Here is a 22,245-nt window from a genome sequence, read left to right as displayed (position 1 = left end):
TTTTAAATCGCTTATCAAATCTCAGGTTTACTGTTGAACTTTTCAAAGTGATTAAACGTTAAAATAATACGATTTTAATCACGTTTTGTCGGCTGAGGAGAAAGAAACACTACCGTCTTTAACGACAGCCTCATCCATGATCACATTCAGACTGTGGCGGTCGGAAACGGAAGCGGAACGTTAATGTCACAATTTTAACAAACACATAAATGAGGATGTTTTGATTTTGAGAATCGTTATTAATGACTATCGGAGCCCATCTCTAGTCCTCCCTCCGAGTCCTAGTCACCCGCCGCCTCTAATCTGGTTACGTGTGTGTGTGTGTGTGTGTGTGTGTGTGTGCGTGTGTGTGCGCGTGTGTGTGTGTGTCATGGATGGAGGACAGAGAACAGAGACGGACGTCTGCGGTGCTGCCTGTCTCTGGATCAGTCTTAGCTTACGTGGTTGTGACAGCCACTGTTTGGTTCCATGTCTCAGAGGACCTGTCAAACCGGCTCTTCATCATCCATCATCCTTCCTCCTCCTCCTCCTCCTCCTCCTCCTCCTCCTCCTCTTCCTTCCTTCCTTCCTTCCTTCCTTCCTCCCTCCCTCCTCTTCCTCCTCCTCCTCCTCATGGAGCTTATCGGTACGGCGGTTCGGGCTGTTGAGGGTTCGGCCTGTAAAGCTGCTGCACTCTCACCGGCCGCCCGTGAGCCGGCCAGCCGCCCGGTAACTGTCCGATGACCCTGAGGCCGACCGGCTGGTGGCCGTGTCCCGGCAGCGGGTTGCCGGTGCCGAGGATGTGGGTCTGATGACCCAGCTGGGGCTCGGGCGGCGGGGTGCTACTTTGGTGGCTCGGAGCCGAGGCGGGGGGAGAGACGGGGTAATGTGGGAGGAGGATGGCGGGCGTGAGGCCGTAGCGGACCTGGAACACCCTGAGGGGTCCCTGGGCTACGAAGCCGTTGGGCCTCTGAGGCTCCTGAGGCTGCTCCGAGTCCTTCTTCACCTCTTTGCTCTCCTCCGCCATCGTCACCGTCTTCTTGGCTTTGCTCGGCGGCCGCTTGGCCCGCACGGCGTCCTGCATCTTCTCCGCCTGAGCCCGCCGGACGTGGTACGTCTTCCTGGAGCTTTGGAACTCGTCCAGGAACTCGTCCAGGCTCACGTTTCCCTCCATGAACTTCTCCAGCAGCTCCTGTGAAGCGAGGCGCAGACAAATAAACCCACATCAGCACACAACGGGAGGAGGGGAGGCGGTTAAACAAACTCCTCTAAGAATGAAGAGGATCTCATTTACCCGTGAACTTTGGCACAGTGTGTCGGCTGTAATGTTTCACCGTAAGAACATTTTACACCGCTGACTAAATGTGACGCAACTGTTACTTTTGGCGACGCTTGAAAGCCTCGCGATCCGTCTCTGTGTGTGTTCCCAGGATGTGAGGAGCTTCCTCTGAACGAGGACAGAAGTTATATTTGTGAAGTAATCACTGCACCGACCACAGAGAATGATTAAAAGCCAATTCTGATTGAGCTTCACAGGCCATGGGACTGAAAATAAAAGGGTTTTATTTCACATTCTGGGAGAGAAGATATTGAGCGTTATGTGTGTTTGTGTGCACTTAAACAGTAAAGATACTGTTGGTTTTCTGTGGTAACCTGATTTCTTTAGACGTCATGTAAATGAGGTTTTACATAATTGGGGGAAGGGATTAGAGAAACACATTTCATGGTGGCGTATGAACATAAACAGGCTTTTTTTTTTTTTACAAAAACAAAGGTGCATGAAGAAGACTTGGTTCAGGTGAAGTGTGTCTGTGTGGAGCGATGGATTTGGGATAATTTCATGTAAAGTCAGACTAAAAGTGACGGTTACCGGCTTTATTATTTCTAAAAGTCAGACCCGCTGATACTGTGAGGAAACGCTGTTTAATCATCTTGTCTCACTGTGCACATAAAACGGTTTGTGGCTTAATAATGAAGAATTCTCCTGCAGACTGTTTTCTTTTTATGTGTTTAATCTGAAATAGGTCCTAAGTGATTCATTGATTATAATAAATGCAGACATTGATTTTTCAGTCGATGGACTGATCCATTGTTTCTGCTCTAAATGTCACCATATCCTGTGTGACCTGGTTTCTCCTCTGACTGACGTAGTCTGCACAGACTGACCTGCTGTCCAACCGAGTCTGTAGTGAGAACTGAAATATGGTTCACAAAGTCAAATACAAAGTGTAGTTTATATTTAGATCCTGATATCTAGAAAAGTGCACTGAGACTTAAAGGATAAAAACCTCATTAAAAGATGTGTTAGTCCGTCTGATTTACCTATGAAACAGGTCACGAATATTCATTTTCTTTTTAGTTAAAAGAAAAGGCTCAAACAGCTGCCCGCTGTGGTTTTTTAGCAAATCATGTTAGGGACTATTTTTAGCAGCGGATTAATACACATTTATGGCAGCAGGATGGTGTTTGTGGGATTAAGTCAAAATAAACTACAGCCAATGAAGCAACATGTCACGCAGAGCAACGTTACGGCTCTTTCATGCGTTTTTTTAATCGTTTTCTTTGCACAACAATGGAGCTCTTTGGCATAAATGAGGCTTTAGCTACACAGACGATACTGTTTATTTAGGAGAGATTTGAGAAAAATATAGATTATCACCAGATTGTTCTGTTAAAATCTAAATTCAGAGCATTGACACAGCAACAAACCACTATTTCCTCTTCTACATCTCTCCCTCTCCACTTTGTTTACATAGCAGGCTCAGCCGCCGCCATGTTGAGAGCCGTAGGAGTCAATCCTTCAATCAAAGACATGCTAAAAATGTAGGATTTAGCACCTTTTAAAAGGCTAAATCAGAGCCTTTGTTATTCTCACACAGCCTCCTTCGCTGTCCACTGGTCAGCCCTGTCGTGCGATTGGTTGAGTTTGTGGTTTATTGAGTCTCCTCCCACTGCGTCTTCCCCCACTGAGACTGAGTTTCTCCATCTGGTGTGGAGGCCGTTAAATAACCTCAGGTCGCAGGGAATGTTATTGGCCTTTATTGCCAACACACAACAGCTGTTACAGGCAAACGCTCATTTAATTTTAATGTGTGTCTGTGTGTGTGTGTGTGTAAACGATAATCTGTTTTAAGTCTAATGTGTGTGTGTCAAATAAATTGTTAATAAAGCACAGAGCCACAGCCGAGTCTTGACGTTGATTAACATTAAAATATTTAATATAATCCTGTGAATCGACTGGCTTTTGACGATTTACACTCGTTTATTAATCTGCATTTCATGGAAGAGAATAAATAACAGATCAAACTAGAGCGAAGATGATTAGTAAATTAATCGATTACTATTTTGTAATTGATTAATCGTTTGATAGACAAAGCGATTCATGGAGAAATGAATATGCCGAGTGTGTCAAATGAACAAATACCACATTGATCGGTCGTCCCAGTCTGTTTGTCTTTGGTACTTTAGATTTTGTTTTGATTCTTAAATTAAAATGTCGTTAAACTTGGTCATTATTTTGCACAGAAGAAGCATTTAGTTTAGTTTATGACTGACAAGAAATGTCTCCTTATTAACAGCTAATTACCATTTGTTTATATTTCTGCTTCTCCACAGTTTCTCACTGTTTACAATCTCTTCATTAGCAGCTACTTGATCTTTGACACAATAGAAACACAAAGAAAACTGGTTTTCTTTATCAGATTAGAGAAAGAAGAGGAACTCTGCGGACGCTCTGTGTTATGAAGCCAGATATCCAGTTTTCTGGAGGTTGTTTTCTCTCTACATGCGTGTGTGTGCACGACAAAAACCACGATAAGAGAAAACACCACGTTGGCAGCAGTGCAGTCCTCAGACAGCATCAGTTCCCTTTTGGCATCGAACCGACGGCTTCAGCAGAGAGAACGAAGCAGCGAGTTGAAACACAAACCGGTTTGCTGTGTGTGTGTGTGTTCCTCTCAGCTGTAGCTGTACTTAAAGGTTGGAGGGTCATTTGAATTGATTTAATACGAGCCCCGAGGACAACAAGATGAGGTTGTGTTTCCTTCACCAGATTTCTGTCTTCGTGTTGGTACCTGACGAAGAATCCTCCTAACGAGGACGTTTGTTTGACTTTAGGCAACAGAAGAAGAAGAAGAAGAAGAAGCCGCTGTCTTCACAATCAGGGATTGTGTTTTTTTGAGGACATGCTCTTCCAGATTGTCACGGTGGCACTGCTGTGATTGCTTCTTTATTCTGAGAGATGTTTTGGATTGGAAACGGCTGCATTTCTTGTCACAAAAAAACCCAAGACGTTTTTTTTTTCTCTCACTGAAGCAACGACCCTCTGAGGGCTGAATCTCAAACGACTGAGATCAGAAGAGATAGTCACAGAAGAAGAGACACGAGGGAGATATCAGGTCGACTAAAACACAGAGCCTCAGTTAGATAGTTTAAAGTGTATTTATATAGAAAATCTAAAGTATAAGATAACGGACCAGACGTGAACTGATACGATCGTCTCTTTAACGAATGAACGGAGGCTGTGCGGGGCTGCTTGGCATGAGCTGGGTGTTGCTTAATCAATCAGTGGGACAGCGGCTATAATGAGTCACGGAGGTATTGATCGGAGGCGGGTGAGGTGGGGGAGGTGTGCAGAGCCCGGAGCAGCAGTGTGGGCTTCTTCTGTGAATCAGAGTCCCTCGCGGTCCTGATGGAGGCCAAGACAACATGCAGGACTTCAACAGAACCACTTGTTTAATGCATCGTGATCGTTAAGAATAAACCTGCAGGGTAGTTTGTATGAAATGCAAACCAAAGATAACCGTTTTATTCCAACAAGGACCTTCCTCACGTCTGCTTTCACGTGTTTTCACAGTGCAATGCACACAGTGTGCATACATAAGGTAACAAATGAGATTGAAAGCCTGAGTAGAGCCACAAAAATCGTATTTTTAATAATACTGAATGAAAGAAAAGATCTTTGGGGAAATGCTCCTTTAGCCTCCAAGGCTCTGAGTGGGCGGGACTTTGTGTGTGTTTGATTGACAGCTGAGCCGGTGAGAGACACAAAGTGAATCACTGCTGCCAGATAAACGTTGAGCATCAAAGCAGGGACGTTTTTTAAGCTGTTTAAATACCCGTGTTTGACATCTATCCTATATATTATAGCCATTAAATGTATTTCAGCTCATCGGTTTCCTCTTTATAGACTAGTTTACGTTGTCAGTGGTGGAGTCCGCCATTTCATTTCTATTCTGTCAAGTGCACAAGAGTGTTTCCTGAACATTTTGCCTGAACTAATGCCGCCTTGGCCCCGAGATAAATCATCGGAAAGCCTCAAACCTGTAGAATCTGAATGCAGGACTGTCAGAACACATGGGCAGCGTGTGGAGGGATTCCTGCAGGCTGCCGTGGTGGGAGTGGGTTTAGCAGCTCTCAGAAGCTCACTGTACGTACATGCGTCGTGTCTTTAGAGATCAGATTGCTCAGAAGTGGGTGGGCTGTCAGCTTGACTGCAGGCTTTTCAAGAATCCTCCACAACCGTGCTCTGTCAAAGTGACGCAAGACTGTGTCTGATTCTCAGCGAGGAGCACAAGGAAAAAGAAAGAGGATTTTAGTTTCCCTTACCTCTGAATGCTCCTCGGCACGAGCCACCTCCTCCTGCAGGAGGTTCTGTGCCGTCTGCAGGCTGTGCTTCTCACCGTGAGCCTCTGCAACGACAGAGAGAGACACCGCTGATGCATTGTGGAGAGAGAGAGACACCGCTGATGCATTGTGGAGAGAGAGAGAGCGAGAGAGAGAGAGAGAGCGAGAGCGAGAGCGAGAGAGAGAGAGAAAGAGAGAGAGATAGAGAGAGAGAGATAGGGGTACGAGATGGAGGAAGAATCCAGCAACCAAGAAAACCACAGCAGAGAAAATTATTTTCCAAATCACAAAGAGCTTCGAGGGTTTGTGCTGACGAGGAGATGGTGGTGATGGCGTGGACAGTAGTTGGCTTGAAATAAGGAAAAAAACGGCTGTAAATATTCAACTTTTGGCGATTTTTGAGAAGCTAGTCTTTGTTTGGTTTGACCACGAAACTGAAACCCACTTCGAAGTCTCATTTTTGCCATCTACTCACATTACTTTCTCAGATGCACCACTTCGTTTTTTTCCCCGTTTGCAGTCAATAGATCTATAAAACTAAAACAAACGATTAATTATCCAGTCGCTCTTTTGACATCAAGCCTCATCAAATATGCCCGAGAGCTCAGCGCTCCGTGTTCACGCGCAGATACCACGTCTGAATTATTTATGTTCATGTCAATACAATAAAAAATGCAAGGAGCCTCATCAAAAACGATCGAAGCGAGCAGCTCACAAAACCAGAGTGACTGTAATCCACCGCAGAACATTCAACACTGGCTCGTATCTACGTTACATCAAGATAAAGCTCGAAGGTGACAGCAAGTGGTTTAGTTGTTGTGACGCATGAGTTCAGCAAACTGTCAGGAGACTCAGTAATGTCTAACCTGTCTGAGCATCTTTTTGCAATATCAGCATGTTTCTCAGAGCTCAATGTTGACACTACCGACAGGAACGGAGGCCAAAACTACAAAAATGTGACCCGAGCTGTAAAAGAAAATGAAGGAAAATCCTGAGAGCTTAGAAATATATTAACAATTGTTACTTTAGGATACTTTGGAAGGATATGACTGAAGTTTAATTAAAACGAACCTTTGTTGATAATGAAATTGTTGATGTAAGATTAAGGATATTTAGCGCGACTTTTAGTTCCCGAGGAAATCATTAAAAGACGCTTCTTGTAACCCCAAAACTTACTTAAGAATACTCACGTTTCTAAGTTTTATAGCCTATATAAATAAACATAGCATCTTAAAGTGCTCTTGTATGGTTCCTTTTTACTCCTCTTCTTATTTTAGTTGTATCTTCCTCTTATCTATTTTTCCACTTCCTCTATCTGTACTTTCTGTGCTGCTGCAACAACTGAAGTTCCCCCCTCAGGGGCTCAATAAAAGGCTGATCTTATCTCGTCTTAAACAAACAGGTTTCATGCCGAAGACCAGCGTTTGAATCCGCTTATTTTTTATCATGAAACAAACTAAAAACTAAACACACTTGCTTACATACAGGAGGACCCACTAACGCCTCGTGGAGGCCACACAGCCCGGTTAATAAATATGTATAAGTGCAGCACGTACGCAGCATGTGTTCACCTCCCGGGGATCTCGGTCGCTCATCATTATGAACAAGCTTGACCCAGCTGACTGCAAAGTGTGTCTTCTCCCTCCGAGAGATGCTGTGACCGTGTCAGTGCAGACTGAGGGGCAAGAAAAGGTCACAGTAATGACTCTAATAACTCTAAAGCCTCTGGGGGGTGGACAGTGTGTGCAGGCTGATTCTCTTTAAATGTCTTTCTAAGCAGAAAACATTGTGTCTTCGACAAACCTTCACAGCAACGTTCTGCTTCCTATAAACGCCGTCCACCTCGGCATTAATAATCCATCGCTCCGCGTTACATCTCCACATTCTGGCCGTCATTGTGTGAACAAGGAGAACTAAAAAAAAGTATGCATCAAGTATGCATTAAGGAATGGCCTCTTTCGTGAAACCCCCGACACGGCATATGTGGGGAGATGGGGGTGTAATGAGAGGTGACAGCCAGGCAAACAAATACTCATACAGCAGCTGGATGTGACCTACATTTGAGGAAGGGGAGAGTGGGTTGTGGGGGTGGACCTGGAGGCCAGCTCATGAGATGAGGAGTCATGAACATCGCTTTCACAGTGGTCAGATCTCTCTACTGTTCACACTAGGGCTGCAACTAACGATTATTTTAATAATCGATTAATCTGTCGATTATTTGTTTGATTAATCGATGAATCGGATAAAAAAACAAAAAAGCATTAATTTCTAACCCTTTATTCAAAAACAGAACTGACTTCAGAAAGTGCACAAACAGGTTGCTCGAACATCCCTGAGCTGTTAAAGTAATAATTTAAAAACAAACTGGACTAATATCACGAGTGGGGTTCAGCGGGTTACCCACGCCTCTCGGCGAAGGGTAGACACACGCTGATCCACTCAGTGTGGCGCGCGTGCAGCCCCGGACACCTGAGGGCATCACAGACCTGTTATTGCTCACTCTCATGTGGCTGAACGCCACTTGTCCCTCTAAGAAGCTGGACGCCGACCGCACGGGGCTGCGTAACTAGTTGACATGCCGGAGTCTCGTTCGTTATCGGAATTAACCAGACAAATCGCTCAAGATCTCTGTACTGTTCACACTACACAACTTTCACAATGGTCAGATCGCTGTACTGTTCACGCTAGTATGAACTAGTATCAGTCACTGTGTTATGTGTGATGTTTATTCATGCACCACATAACTCACACAGTTAAAGGCCTCCACCATGTTCCCTCTCAACCCGCGTCTCAGGCTCTGATTGGCTGATACGTTTATCTAGCCTGCATCTCTCTCTTGGCTCGCATCGAGGATTTGCCTCTGATCTGGGGATTTTTGACGGGGAAGCTCCAAAAAAAACTCAGGGCCCAGAAAATCAGGGCCAAAGTCATGTAATGTAAACTAGACATGAAGATACTTCTTAAGATGTTGTGGAATTTTGTGATTTATCAAATTTTTCGGACTTTTCAGAGACCAGATTATTAAATCAATCACTAATAACTAATCAAGGAAATAGATGTCACATACTTCCTTATTTTATTCGACAAGGCTGAAAGTGTGAAGCCCCTTGAAGCTTCAATGGTTATTACATGCCACCATAGAAAATTAATTGGATGGAACAAACAACAAACTGACGGATTATTTTTCCACCGGGGTCAATGATATCTGCAGCTAATTTCATTCAAACACGGAGATACTCTGCCAGGCACCAGAGCGCTCGTCTGGGGAGATTTCTGACTTGATGGAGGCACAAGATAAAACCAAAACTATTCTGAATTATATTCTGGGAACAAGCGGACGGACAGATGGACCAACTGACATCGCTTCGCTGTTAAAAGGGTCAGATCACAAAGTAGAAACTATGGGAAACACATTTTCCTATCCAGGCAGATAGTTTTAGTTACGGAACTACTATTTACTGAAGAACTAGTCCTCATGAAATCTGAATCTCAGACTGGACCAAACAAATCAAACACGCTTTATTAATCATGGCCTGGAGTCATTAATAAAAGCTGAAGAGCCATGCTCCCACAACAAACCGGATCAGCCTTCAGGCACCAGTTCCCCTCGAGCCTCGACTGTCGTGCTGCGCAGTGAGGTCAGGTTTTAGAGTCGGCATTAACATCTTCTGCAGCCGTCTGAACCCAGACCTCCACCGTGTTCCTGGAGGACTCGTCCGGCTGGAAACACTGATCGATGTGACAGTTGCTGAGCAGCAGCCTCTCGGCAAACAGCTGATGTCAACATGTTAATAGACCCATGCTGAAGCTAGCGGAGGCCTCGGGTAAACTCTGAGATAGAGTACAGGAAGTATTCACCTGTCTCAGACGGCAGATAGAGGCTCTGCTACTTCTTGTAATCACTCAAGGTTTTGCTGTGATTTGTTCCCGAAAAGCATAAATAAAAAATCAACGGTGACGAGTGGACGGTTGAAGTCACGACTTTGCGGCTTTGAGGAAGGCGATGGACACAATATGGAGGACTTTCCTTTTCTTATTAATGTTTATTCTGTTCTCTACAACTACTGTGAAGTCCACAAAGAAACTGTAAACAAACAAAAGCATAAACGTTCTGCAGTACAACGAGGACTTCCAGCCATCAGCAGAGCTACGAGTGAGAACAGACAACGAAACCGAGGAAACTAATGAGAATGTTTTCTTATTATATATTCATATTTATTCACCCATAATCTAGTAAACCTTGATGGTTTTTTTCCAACGAAATTTGTCTGTTTGAGTTTATAGAGGAAGATCTTAAGCATCAAGCACAACCTTTCCTTATTAAAAAGTACTTTAATACTGTAATACTCATATTTCCTGTTTACACCGGCACCTGCATACCTAGTGTCGGTGAATAATCATGTTTTATTAATTTTCAGGCGTGCTGGTATGAACGGAAATCATTTAGAAAAACGATGCTGAAACGTCCGTGTAGATGTAGATAGTTGTTCATTTTTAAAACCCTTGTTTTTCACGAAAACGTATTCATGTGAATGTATGTAGCCTTAGTTTCATGTCATGATGCATTAAAGTAATCCAACAACCACGCATAGCGATTGGCCAGCACACAGGGCCCTATTGGAGTATTGATCGGAGGGTGTGGTGATTAATAATTACACTCTCAGCCAGTCATCGCTGGTCTCGTAGCTCTGAGCATGTTGTGCTAAACTACAGTGAGGATCGACAAATGAAGAAAGGACTACACACCAGTAAATCATGTTGTTGTTGTCTGGCTGGTGCAGAGCGACATGACGTGAACACGCAGCAGCACAAATCCTGCAGCCAGAGGCAGAATTTAATTAGTATAACGACGATTGAAAATGTGATCACATCAAACGGTGCTATTTCAGTCATAATTCTTCTGTCTCTCATCACATCGTAACCGACGTGGTGCAACAGCATTTCAAGAATAAAAACACAGCGTGCGACGGGCTCCGTTAATCAAATGTCTTCCGCTTAAACAAGCAGGACAGTGAGTTACAATAATGGACCAGTCTGGTATGTGTGTGTGTGTGTATGTGTGTGTGTGTGTGTGTGTGTGGTTAATCTGGAGCAGTTTGGTGTCGTTTGCGTGTGATTTAATGAAGATAAACACAGCGCATGGTTGAGCGGAATGGCATTACACTGTGACACTGCACCTCCAACCTCTAACAGGCTTATGGACACATCTGCTCTGTTGTTTTCATACAGTAGGAATCAGCTGTGGACAGACACAGTGAGAAGCACTCGTTCATTTAGAGATGGATGCAGACTGTCCTGCTTTAATCAGATTAAACACATCTACTCGTAGGAGAGTGTTTCACTTAAACACTTCAGTTACATTGAAGGCATTAGTCCATTATTGCAGCTCATGATGTTTTTGTGCAGCGATCACAAGAAAGTGAAGCATTTATCGTGGAGACAGCTGTGACATGAGAGACTTTTTACATGCTTGTGCGCCGGTCTGGTGAAATGCAAACCAGGAATGATCCTAAATGTCAGTAAAATATCAGTGCACGATGGCTTTTATCTCTCGGCCTTTAAGCAACAACAGATTTCCACGTTTCACGCCTGACCCGCCACCAACATCGTCTCCGGACGAATCAACGGCTTCGAGAGATATCAATGTGACCGACTGATGGAGCGCCAGCTGGAAAACAACACGGAGAAGCCACGGGTCGATGGAAACACACACACAAATTATAAAAACAAGCTGCTAGCTCTACAGTACCGAGTGCCTTTTTGAGAAATCAAGTGAATAAAATGTAGTTTAATGTGCCAGCCCAGCGTTCCCGCTGCTGATTACACACAAATAGGTCATGGCATTACAGATGGGGCCTTGCAGGGCGCGGATGTATCGGAGGCTTGAAAATTAGCCAGCGATGTCAGCAGTGAATTAAAAACACCCCCGCGGCGTGTTTGTCCTCCGCTGACACAGCGTCACAGCAGACCTGAGAGGCTTTGTGGTACACACAACACACAACACACAACGTGTGATAACGGCTTCACAGCTAGAAACAAAGCCGAGTGGAACACTTTCAAGTTCCATGACTTCTTTTATTCCCTCTGTTGTTCGAGTTGAGGCTTGATGATCTCTCCTTGGCCTCTTCAGTCCCGGTCGTGGGATAAACGTTCTGGCTTTAAGACAGCCGTCCGATGCCAGAACCCATGTTTCTACGAGGGGGAAGAGCTACTCTGACAGCTTGATATTCAATCGATTCTTTAACTTTCTTTTTATATTCCCAAGTGGAAAGCCCCTGCAGTCTTTCATCCATGTCGCTGCTAACTCCATTGTTGGTTTTGGGGGTTGGAGTTTCACGCTTTCCCTACAAATCAAATCCCCCCACTGTGCAAGTGTCCTAACGATCCAGTACGAATGGCTTCAGTGTGACTGGGACGGAAGAATTAATTGATTTTTATTACAAAATTGTTGTTTGAGAAAGAGTGAAGGAGTTAAAAAAAGAGCCAAGACTTTAAATTGCGACTTACGTGATTAAAAAGCGTGTTAACAATCTGTAGTAAAGTGACAGTTTGAGCCGGTAAATATGGATTTCACAGGTGAGAACTGTCGCATTTGGTAACCAAACATGTAGACATAGTTGCATAACTCGGGTTTATTCTATCCGGCTGTTATTCACAAAGTGGCTTCAATCAAACTGTGAAACCACAGCGTGACCTTCATTCATTATTTCCTACAGGCCTTAAACGTCTCACAATAAAGACGACGACTGTGGCTGATTAACAGCTGTAGCTAATTAACATTCATTCTGTGAGGTGAAGAGGAACCAAATCCCCAAACCAGAAGGAAAACCAGTATACTGTATATATATATATATACACACACACACCTGTATATGTGGGTATTTAGTAGTGTTGTTGGTGGATTCAGGTCCAGTGTTGATGCTTTTTTTCACGTTCTAGAGGCATTTATTTTACATTTACAGAGAAGAGACACTTGAGTCAGAACTCTGGGTTTTGGTTCCTCTTTAATATGCCGTCTGTGTGCCGCTGTCTCCACTATTTACACTTGACCAGAGATAGTTTTGACAAAGAGAGAATCTGGACCTCCAGGATTCAGGGCTGTGAAGTAGAGCTCAACGAATTTTAATTTTTCTTTATTTTTACTGATATTGCGATAAGATTTGCAACATTAGAGGGAAAGATCATTTTTACTTTTCTCATTTTCATTGAAAAACATATTTAAATGATTTATAGTATGATTTTTGTGGAGATGTTTTCTTAAGTCTGTAAAATATAACGTGAAGGCCAGGACCATGATATTTCCTTTTGAATGGAATTTTATTCACACATTCGCCTAAAACAAATATTACCCCTCCAGGCTATATTTAGAGTTTGATTTTCTCGAAATTTGGATAAATTGTGCAGCCGTACTGTGAAGCAGCTGGTCCTCTCAGCATGTGAGGTCAACGTTAGCTTAAGCAGCTACAGTGCAGAGCTGTTAACACACTGTTAGGCGTTACTTACCAGCAGTTTATACTTCATAACATAATATAACCTACAAAGCTGTTGTGATTGATTAAATGAGTTATGATATGTTTATCGCAAATTAAATATCTTAGAAAACGTCAGCTAAAATTGTCAATTTTGTCGTTTAGAAATTGAAACCCAGGAAGCTCCCAACAACAAGAAACTGCATTATTTTACCAAATTCAAATAATGTAGAACAAACATTAAAGATGCATCATGTTTAGTTTAAAACTATGTTGACCACAAACAGATGTTTCCATACTAACGTAAATATCACAGATATTAGATATAGAAATCAACACTTGGCAGCTTTCCACTTGCAAACAGACAATTATGTTGGAGTACACAACCAAGCTGAAACTGCCTCTAACGGGTATCAAACCGCCGGGTTTTTGAGATGGAAGACGGGAACTTGGCCGCTGTGCTTTTTCTGTCAGCTTTACCGTAAAAATGAATCTGACCCGACCACCTCATGAATATCTAAAATATCTCCAAAGACACAAAGAAACATTCAGATCTTTTACATCCTTCAAACCCACAAGTGACTTGAGTAAAATGCTTTCACTCAGATGTGAATATGGAAACAAAAGAGCTTTGTTACTCGACAACATATGAACTCCGTTCTCTGGCTGCACAACAGTCAGCTGGGGTTTCCAGAGGAAGTGAATATACAAAAGTCACGTCTCACAGTTCACATCCATTCAGTTCTGCTTTGAAGGCAACAAATAAGCCCGTAATCCCACTCTGATGACCACACCCAGCATCACAGATACAAGAATGAAAATAAGACAGGGCGAGTGCAGACCTGCAGGAGGATGAACGCGTTGACCTCCACTTGTTCTGAACTGTTGGGAGCGTGGAGGGTTTACTGGGTGGTCGTGGGTTTAAGTTAGATTTGATATTATATTTCACTTATTTTGTTGTCGCAAGAACGTCACGTCTGCACTCTCTTAATGTAAAGCACGGATTGGCACACGAAGTACAGGAGACACAAGAAGAATTGTAATGGACGTCAAACAGCCGGAAACATTCAATGGCGACAAAATGGTCCGCCAAAGTTCTCCTTCAATGATTTAAATACACTTCATAAATACTTCAGATTGGATGAGTTAGTCGTGTGAACAAAGCTTTTTTTTCTTTTTTTTTTAGTACAACCAAAAACACTCCAAAATAATGTCGTATAAGAAACGACTCTTGCCTTGGAAGTAATAAGAAGCTCCGACTGTCGGTCATCAGCTAGTTGGCTAGTCATGCTAACGTTTGTGGCTCACGTTTGAGCGGACAAACTTATTTTTGGTTGGAAACCACAATCCAAAACTCTTTACATCCAGAGTTCTGTTCGTACAACAGCCCCAAACGAATGCATGGACACATGAACACAGCAAACTAGCCACTGGCTTGTTCCAGTGTTTGTGGACAAAACAAATAAAAGTTACTCTATGTTGTGGCTGCAGTGCGTTCTGGTTCGTCACCTGAAATACCTGAATTCTTAAGTGTTTTTAACGTGTACTTCTAACTGCATCAGTGCAGACAGGAGCTCGTACTCTTTGATTCATACTTAAGTGACACCATATCTGACACCGTGTGCCGATGTTTTAAATAGCACCGTCGCTGTACCAAAAATATCTCCTGTTGATCTGAAGCTGTCAACATGTGACCCGTTTAAACATCAAAAACAGGCCTGAGGCTAAATAAACACATACCTAATATTGCTTTTTATCTTGAGGGATTTATTTTAATACTACTTCTTGAAGAAGTCACAAAATGTTCACACATTATATCTGTAAAAAGTTCACTGACAACTTATATATATTTTTTATTCTACAATATCCTCCCTTTCTTATCTCTCTTCAGATCATAGTTTTGGTTTGATATTGACAAGCGAAACAGCGGCTCGAAGCACAAAACCAACTTCATTAACATTTAACCAAAACCACAATCTTTCCCTGAATACCAAAGTGCTGTTGTTGCCTAACCCTAACCACACTCAGGCGCCAAAGTCCTGCACTTTGTGCCCCCACCAGGCACCTCCCTTCTACAAAATGTTGCAGAAAACAATGCTGGCAGCAACAACAAATTAGAGTATATATATATATATATATATATAAATAACCTTTTAGGAAACAGGGTTGCCTTAAAAGAACAGGGTCACGGACATGTCGCAATTTTGGATTACGTACATCGCCATGTTGTTTTTTAGCAACCAATGAATGGGAGTTATCATATCTGGACTGAGGAGGAGTGACGTAGAGACCTGTCAATCACTGTGTAGCCCCGCCCCTAAAGCATACCCTGCTTTATGGTCTGTTTGACTCTAAATGGACCATCATTTCCTAAATGAACATTATGCTGTATTGACGAAGACTTGAAACTAGAGATTGAGACCATAAACTCATGTTTACAATGTTTACTGAGGTAATAAATCAAGAGAGAAGTAGAGTCATTTTCTCATAGACTTCTATACAACCAGAGGAGTCGCCCCCTGGTGGACAGTAGAGAGAATGCAGCTTTAAGACATGAAGGTTTGGCTTCACTCTTCAGAACCGGAGGTTGCCGCCTGGTGTGAAGGGGATCTTTATCTTTTACGTCAGTGCCGGTGATTAGCAACACGTCTAGCAGCAGAAAGAAGCCAGAGGGAAATGGATGCTAATAATAGTGGTGAGAAGCTGTCTGTAACTGTAGACGGTGAGGAAACACTCCACCTCTCAACAACAACCTCTGATCACAGATCAACGTCTCCTCTGATCCACTCCACAGTTTGTCTCTGCTGTGCCTCCTCGCCTCCTCATTCATCTCTTTTGTTCCCCCCCTCCCCTCCTCCTCTCCTCCTCCCTTGTTGCAGCAAATGAGAATCAGATGCTTTGCAAAAGGAAGGACGGACCCCCACCCATCCTGCTTTGCTGGGGAGGTGGGACAAGCATCTGTGTAACGCTCGCACACATCGACAGGAAGTTTAACATTCCACCCAACTTCCATCACCGGCCGGCAGCTGAGGCACAAAGTCTTTTCCCTTCAGTGAACCAAGAACTGGGCCATAGAAGCTCACACTCATAACAGTCATAAAGAAGTAGCAGTTGACGTTACCTCTGGTAATTAATGCAGCCGGATTTATTTTATCACCTGCTCTCGGCTCTGTACACGAAGGAATTTTTCTAAAGCTTGCCCCCCCCCCCCCCCCCCCCCCCCCCCGGGAGGCTTAAAATTTAGAGGCTAAAGGCTTAAGAAGACATCCTCTGGTGCTGCCCCGTCAGAAAGCATGACTTGCCCCCTAAACAAAGACAAGGCCCCTCTTTCACCACAGAAAATTCCTTGACAACTGCTGCAAGCTTCCTGCTGGCATTTTGATATGCTCCATTTCGTTCCCATGACTAAAAAAACTCCGCTCTCGCTGGCGCTCTGAAGCTTTTTTTCCCCCATCGTACTCTGATGTGAGGCGTCCCTCATTCTCAGCACCAGCCACAGTGTCACAGCGAGTCAAGAGTGATTGAATGTTTTCAAAATAAAGCGTGCGGTCGAGGCGGTTTGACTGCAACTGCAAGGTGAGACGACGAGGAGCCAGTGTGGGACGTCATGATGACTTTTACCCTGAAGTGGTGAGGAGGACGCAACCTTTTCTCAGATTTCTTCTTTTGGTTTGTTTTCACTGACGTCCGGTTAAAAGTTTAAGTAAATAAGGACAATAGTCAGCTGTTTACGGTCATTTAGGGACAGAAAAACAGTAGCTTTCACTTTCACTGAGCTAGGCCACATTTACACAACCAGTGACCTCGTCCTCACAGCCACACACACTCCTCTTGACGTTGGGTCAAACTCACCAAGCTGACTCCGTTTTTCCCAGCACGCGGTTGCCAGGTTGGACAGTTCCCGGTATTTCTCCGCCAGTTGGAGTTTGCCGTTGCAAAGGCGGGGTCGCCGCGCGAGGCTGTCCTCGGCCAGGCTCCGATTGGTCGTCTGCAGCGTCTCCCGGTCCACTTGGAGCTCCTGGAACTGAACAGAAGTACAAAGTCAACGAGTGTCGGATTCGTCTATCGCGCATGTGTAGCAGTGTTGCCCTAAAAGTATGTACAGGATGTTATAAATCCTTCTAACGTACATGTGGATTAGGCTTTTATTTTGAAGGACGTATGTTAAACTCCACTATACTTACACCACAATCCTGCTAATATAATTTTTTGGGAATATATGTTTTATTATAGAATTCATACACTACAGTCGGTAATGTGTTTTAAGAGTTGATTTAGACCGCGTTGATCTGACACTATATATGTACTTAAGTTAGCTTTTTCTCCTTTCAGTATTCTATATTTGCTTTATATTAGAGCTCATCTACAACTACTTTGATATTGAATCAATGTTTTAACTCATTTTTCAAGCAAATAGGTGCGAGGACTTGTAGATTTCTTCTCTTTTAGATCCTTGGAACTAGAATATCTCTTTCTTTGGACCGTTTAACGGAGAAAACAAGACCTTTGAAGACGTCATATCGAGCTCTGGACTGTTCCGAGATTGTTATAGACGTGCAGAGGACATTCATGCAGGAGAGACCCTGCGGATGTTTTAGGTCTCTACAGTTGCATGAGGGTGATGTTGGTGCCTTGCAATAAAGTGCTGGAAGACAGTTGCAGTGGTTCTTGTTTCAACACAATGCAGAAACAGACCCACTACAGTTTGAGTTCACACAAACCTGAATCCCCCCCGAGAGGAAGTCGCTGACAGACTACAATCTCCTCAGCCCACCTGTCCCCTTTATATTATCACAGTAGTCCAACAAACATGAGACATCAAACCGTAGACGCTGACACCGTATCTCTCATATCAACCGCCGCCTGTCATGTTCACACTTTTAAAAGTAGGTCACTTTTGAAAACTGGAATTATTTTTGTCTGACAAATCAAACCAAAGTATATTGGAATAAAATCCTCTGAGCATTCGTGTTGTTGAGCTTGAGAATGATGATTTTGAGAGCCAGAAATGTCAAAACTAAGGCGAACAATCAGTATGAATAATGTATTCTTTACGGGGGTCATCTTTCTGCAGATAGAGTACTTTAACACGTGGTACTTTAAGTGGTACTTTAAGTGCATTTTGCTTCTTATAGTCTACTTCTGGACTTGTAATTATGCAGGACTTGTAATGGAGTAATACTACATTGCTGTAATAGTACTTATAATATAAGTACCGCCATTGAAATACTGGCAGTGTCATTTAATACGCCTATAACATTTAATGGAAGAAGAGGAAACACTGGGTCTAGTAAGTAAGTAAGTTATTTATGGTCAGAGGTGACGTTTCTAGATGTTGAACATGCTGTCGTGGGACTGAGAGATGATGGTCTGGCTCTGTCGTGTGTAAATGGTGGTGGTGGTGTGGTGGTGGTAGGGGGGGGGGGGCTGAGTAATCGCCTTTACTAGACCATAAGAAAGCAATAAATTATTCAAATGAATGCCACTCCCTTGAAGTCATCAGCGCGGCTGTAAAGAAACCCGTCTGTGTCTCAAACGCCGACACAAAGACACTTTGTGAGTCTGAATCCTCTGTGACTGCCCCGTCAAGTCGCAGCATTCCTGCGGCTTCTGTTCCTGCTCGATTGCTTCTCTTTCAACAGTCAAGTCAACTTTAGGGCCTTGAAGGCCGTTTTCGTGCCGGTCCGCTGCTGTACGGTGCATCTGTCTCACATTTTACGGGTCATCAAAAGGATGCACGAGTCCCAAGTTCAGAGAGGAATGTGCAGAATGTGCCGTGTAGTAAAAAGAGAAACTGAGTGCAGGGAAGGAGACACTACGACACCGCGGTTCATTCTTAAAAAACGTTCCCCAGCGAGAGTAAAGAAAACGCGGACGCACAGCTCCATCATCGTCCCGCTGGCTTCTAAAATGCTCAAAAACGGACGCTCCACTTCCTGCTTTTGGCTCGTCTCGTCCTGCGGTTCAACACGTCTGACCACGAGAAACGCACCAAAGAGTTCTTCTCTCACACTGAACGAGGCTCCAGCTTCATCAGGCTCCTGTGGTCCGACGCCATCAAGTGAACATTCGGTCTGACGGGGGGACGGGGGGGACGGGGGGGGGGGGGGGGATTGACGGGTGGATGAAGTCTTTTTCCATGAAAGAGAATTCTTCATGGGCCGGAGGGACAGCGCTCTCTTTGAGTTTAAAAGCAGCCGTGATCAATATTTTGCTCCGATCAAACAGCTATGAGATGTGTGAAAGGTGTCTGAATCTTTGCTCAGCATTAAACGACATCGACTCCTCAACTTAAGAGGAGCATTTTAGCAGCAGAAGAGTCACATTTCACACAAAAGAAGAGTGAATATTGGACAGAAACACGACTAATGCTGCTCTGGAGCTGCCGGATGTGTAAATACTACAGTTTAGCCAACAAGTTCATCAATCAACACTATGTAGATATTGTGTCAGTGTTTACGGCTCATTGCTGCAGGTTTTGCATTCATTTGTTATGCAAATAGTCATTGAGTTGTTTTCTGGCTACATGCCTGAATCAGAAATGTATCTTGTAAACAGTAGAATTGTTGTTGTTAGATTTTTGGCTTTTGTTTGGTGTGTTCTTTAAGGAGACAGCTGTTTCCCCTCTGCATCGAGTTTTACATTTAATGAATCGATATATAAGAGAAGTTCCAGTCTTCTAGAAATATTCCTTTAAATGTTGTTGTCTCAACACAAGCAGCCAAGCAAGAACTAAGCAAAGCCTCAAAATGACACATTTGGTTGAAATCTGATCAAAGAGAACTATGAATCTGAGCTTTTAGTGCTTTATTGTTGATTGTCAGCGCTGCAGATGTGTTTAATGTTCACCACTGATGACTGTTTACCTCTCATTCGTGGGAACACTATGAAGTGACACGTAGCTTGTTGTGCGTTCAAGTTATTATTAATGAGAACATGCGGAACGCTCAGCAAATCAGGCACGAATCACCACGGACGCTTTACATAACGCTCATTATTAACATGAGATTAATGAATATGGAGAGGAGATGCATGAAACCAGCGAGCCATGAGAACATGCAGTACATGTTACATACATGTATGATGTACTCTATGTACAGTAAAGTAGATGACATCACTGAGGGAGAAACGTCCTCTGCAACCAACACAAGCTCTCTATTATTAGTTGCTAAAACAAACCCCTGAAGCTCGGGTATTGTGTGACCTCTCGCTGAGATCACATCACATCCCCACTCAGTCACAGCAGGTTTCAAATGTCACATCCTGGGCGTCCAAAGAACCGGAGCCCATGAGCAAGGTCTGCCTTTTGTGTTCTCTGAGCAGTGATCACAGGACCTGTTTTAGCTTTCTGACGTCCAGATAAATGAAGGGAGAAGATGTGTGAGCCTCCCAGTGAGAACACGAGATGGTCATGTTTCACTGCACACACACGCACACACTGTTGTTACTCCTCCACCATAGCAACACATGCAGCTTTACATCCTCTCTGTTTGAGCACCCCCCCCCCTCCAAGACAAACCTAATCAAAATGGGGCCCATGGAAAAGTTTGTGGAATCACTGGTACACCGTGTGTGTGTGAGACAGATAGAAGGATTCAGTCAGGAAGGTCATCATGTAGCCCCGAAACGTGCCTCAGACATGGAGAGGAATGCACGTGGATTTCATTTTTAAAAACATAATTTTTGTAATTAGCCATGTTAATACTCAGTGAAAGCATTCTCCTTCAGATATCTTGTGATTGGTAAGAGAACACTGCTCAATTCGGCTTTAATCAAAAACACCAAGACCCAACGTGCTGCAGTGAAACTACACTTTTATTCAGAATTAACTCTGCACACCGTCGCCTCTTTTGCAGGAAGAGGACTGAGGATGACCAGTTTTAGAAGTTGAAATTGTAATAGAATAAGTCTTGCTATGAATACTGAAGTAATGCCGAATGTAAGAGTATACCTTCAGAAGTATAATTCAAATGTAAGACATATTCTACCTCGTGTGCAAGTCCTCTAACGGAGGAAGAAACACTTAATTCAGCATGTGTTTAAAGGGAGTTCGTCTTAAGCACATAACGGGCTCGTTCGTGATGCTTCCTGCACAATAAGAAGCATTGTGCAGGAATAAAACGATCCCTTTATGCAGAGCACACAAATAAAACCCCTTTGTGTTTCAAGCAACTATTAATTCACCGCAAATGATTAGGAGCAATCCGACCACTCGCCACGCAAACAATCGATGAGCCGCGTCGAGCGGATTTACCTTTTCATTGAGTCGAAGGATTTGGTCCATTTTGTCGTCGTTTTGTAAAAGCTCCCGCAGCTCGCACGTGCTCAGAGCCCTGTAACCGTCCGGACACGTGTTCGACTCCTTCATGGTGGACATTTTTGTATTCCTTATTCCCTTTAGAATAACGGCTGAGGACGGTTTGAGGAGACGTGAAGTCCGCACGGCGGTTCACATCTCGCTCACATTGGAATGCGATGCGATCAGCACCGCATGCGGCAGCGTCAACACGGAGAGCCACCGGCAACCGCTACACTTCCGGTTAGCACCTTCAGAATAAAACGCTTTTCTCAAGTACATTTTCCTGATATTTATATTACTACTATTTACCGTTCTTTTCATTTGAAAAAATATATATATTTTGCATATTTTTATATATTATGTCTATTTCATATTCATGATTATTGCTGTTGGCTACTTTCTATTTTCTCGTACCATGTTTATTGTTGCCAAAATACTAAGATAAATTCAAGTATGTGAAAATTATAACAATAAATGATAAATAACCAAAACTAGCTCTAAGAATTTTTTTAATTAGAAAAGACAGCAGACAATTCAAACAACCGTTAAGATTATTAATATGATAATGTTTTATCAAACATTTTAAAAGAAGAAGGAAGTATCCTAAAATAAGATAAACCTTTATCAATCCCCAGAGGGGAAAGTCAGATTATTAACATAACCACTTTCACCAGTATCATCAAATATAACTAAAAACAGGAACTACATTCTTTCATGTATTTTATTATCATTACGTTTTATATATTACATCATGGTGCATCTCATAACCTTTGAAGCACCATTATTGTGACAATTTAGAAGACTATTTTACAAGTATATATTGTTTTATGTGTACATGAGGACTTCAGGTTACACTTTACTCTTGAGTAATCT

General features: G+C 43.2%; 1 protein-coding gene across 1 annotated transcript; it reads right to left on the bottom strand.

The window, feature by feature from the left end:
- Positions 1-619: 619 nt before the first annotated feature.
- On the bottom strand, positions 620-21,450 carry vps37d (VPS37D subunit of ESCRT-I; the record flags this gene model as incomplete). Its single annotated transcript, XM_079171215.1, has 4 exons — positions 620-1,171; positions 5,587-5,669; positions 16,926-17,097; positions 21,328-21,450. 4 exons carry the CDS (start codon positions 21,448-21,450, stop codon positions 620-622), a joined length of 930 nt encoding a protein of 309 aa, XP_079027341.1.
- Between the last annotated feature and the right edge of the window lie 795 nt (positions 21,451-22,245).

The sequence above is a fragment of the Pholis gunnellus genome (assembly GCF_910591455.1).
Source record: "Pholis gunnellus genome assembly, chromosome: 13".
NCBI classification, from domain to species: Eukaryota; Metazoa; Chordata; class Actinopteri; order Perciformes; family Pholidae; genus Pholis; species Pholis gunnellus.
The sequence above is the reverse complement of the archived record's forward strand: the minus strand, read 5'-3'. Positions and strand labels throughout refer to the sequence as shown.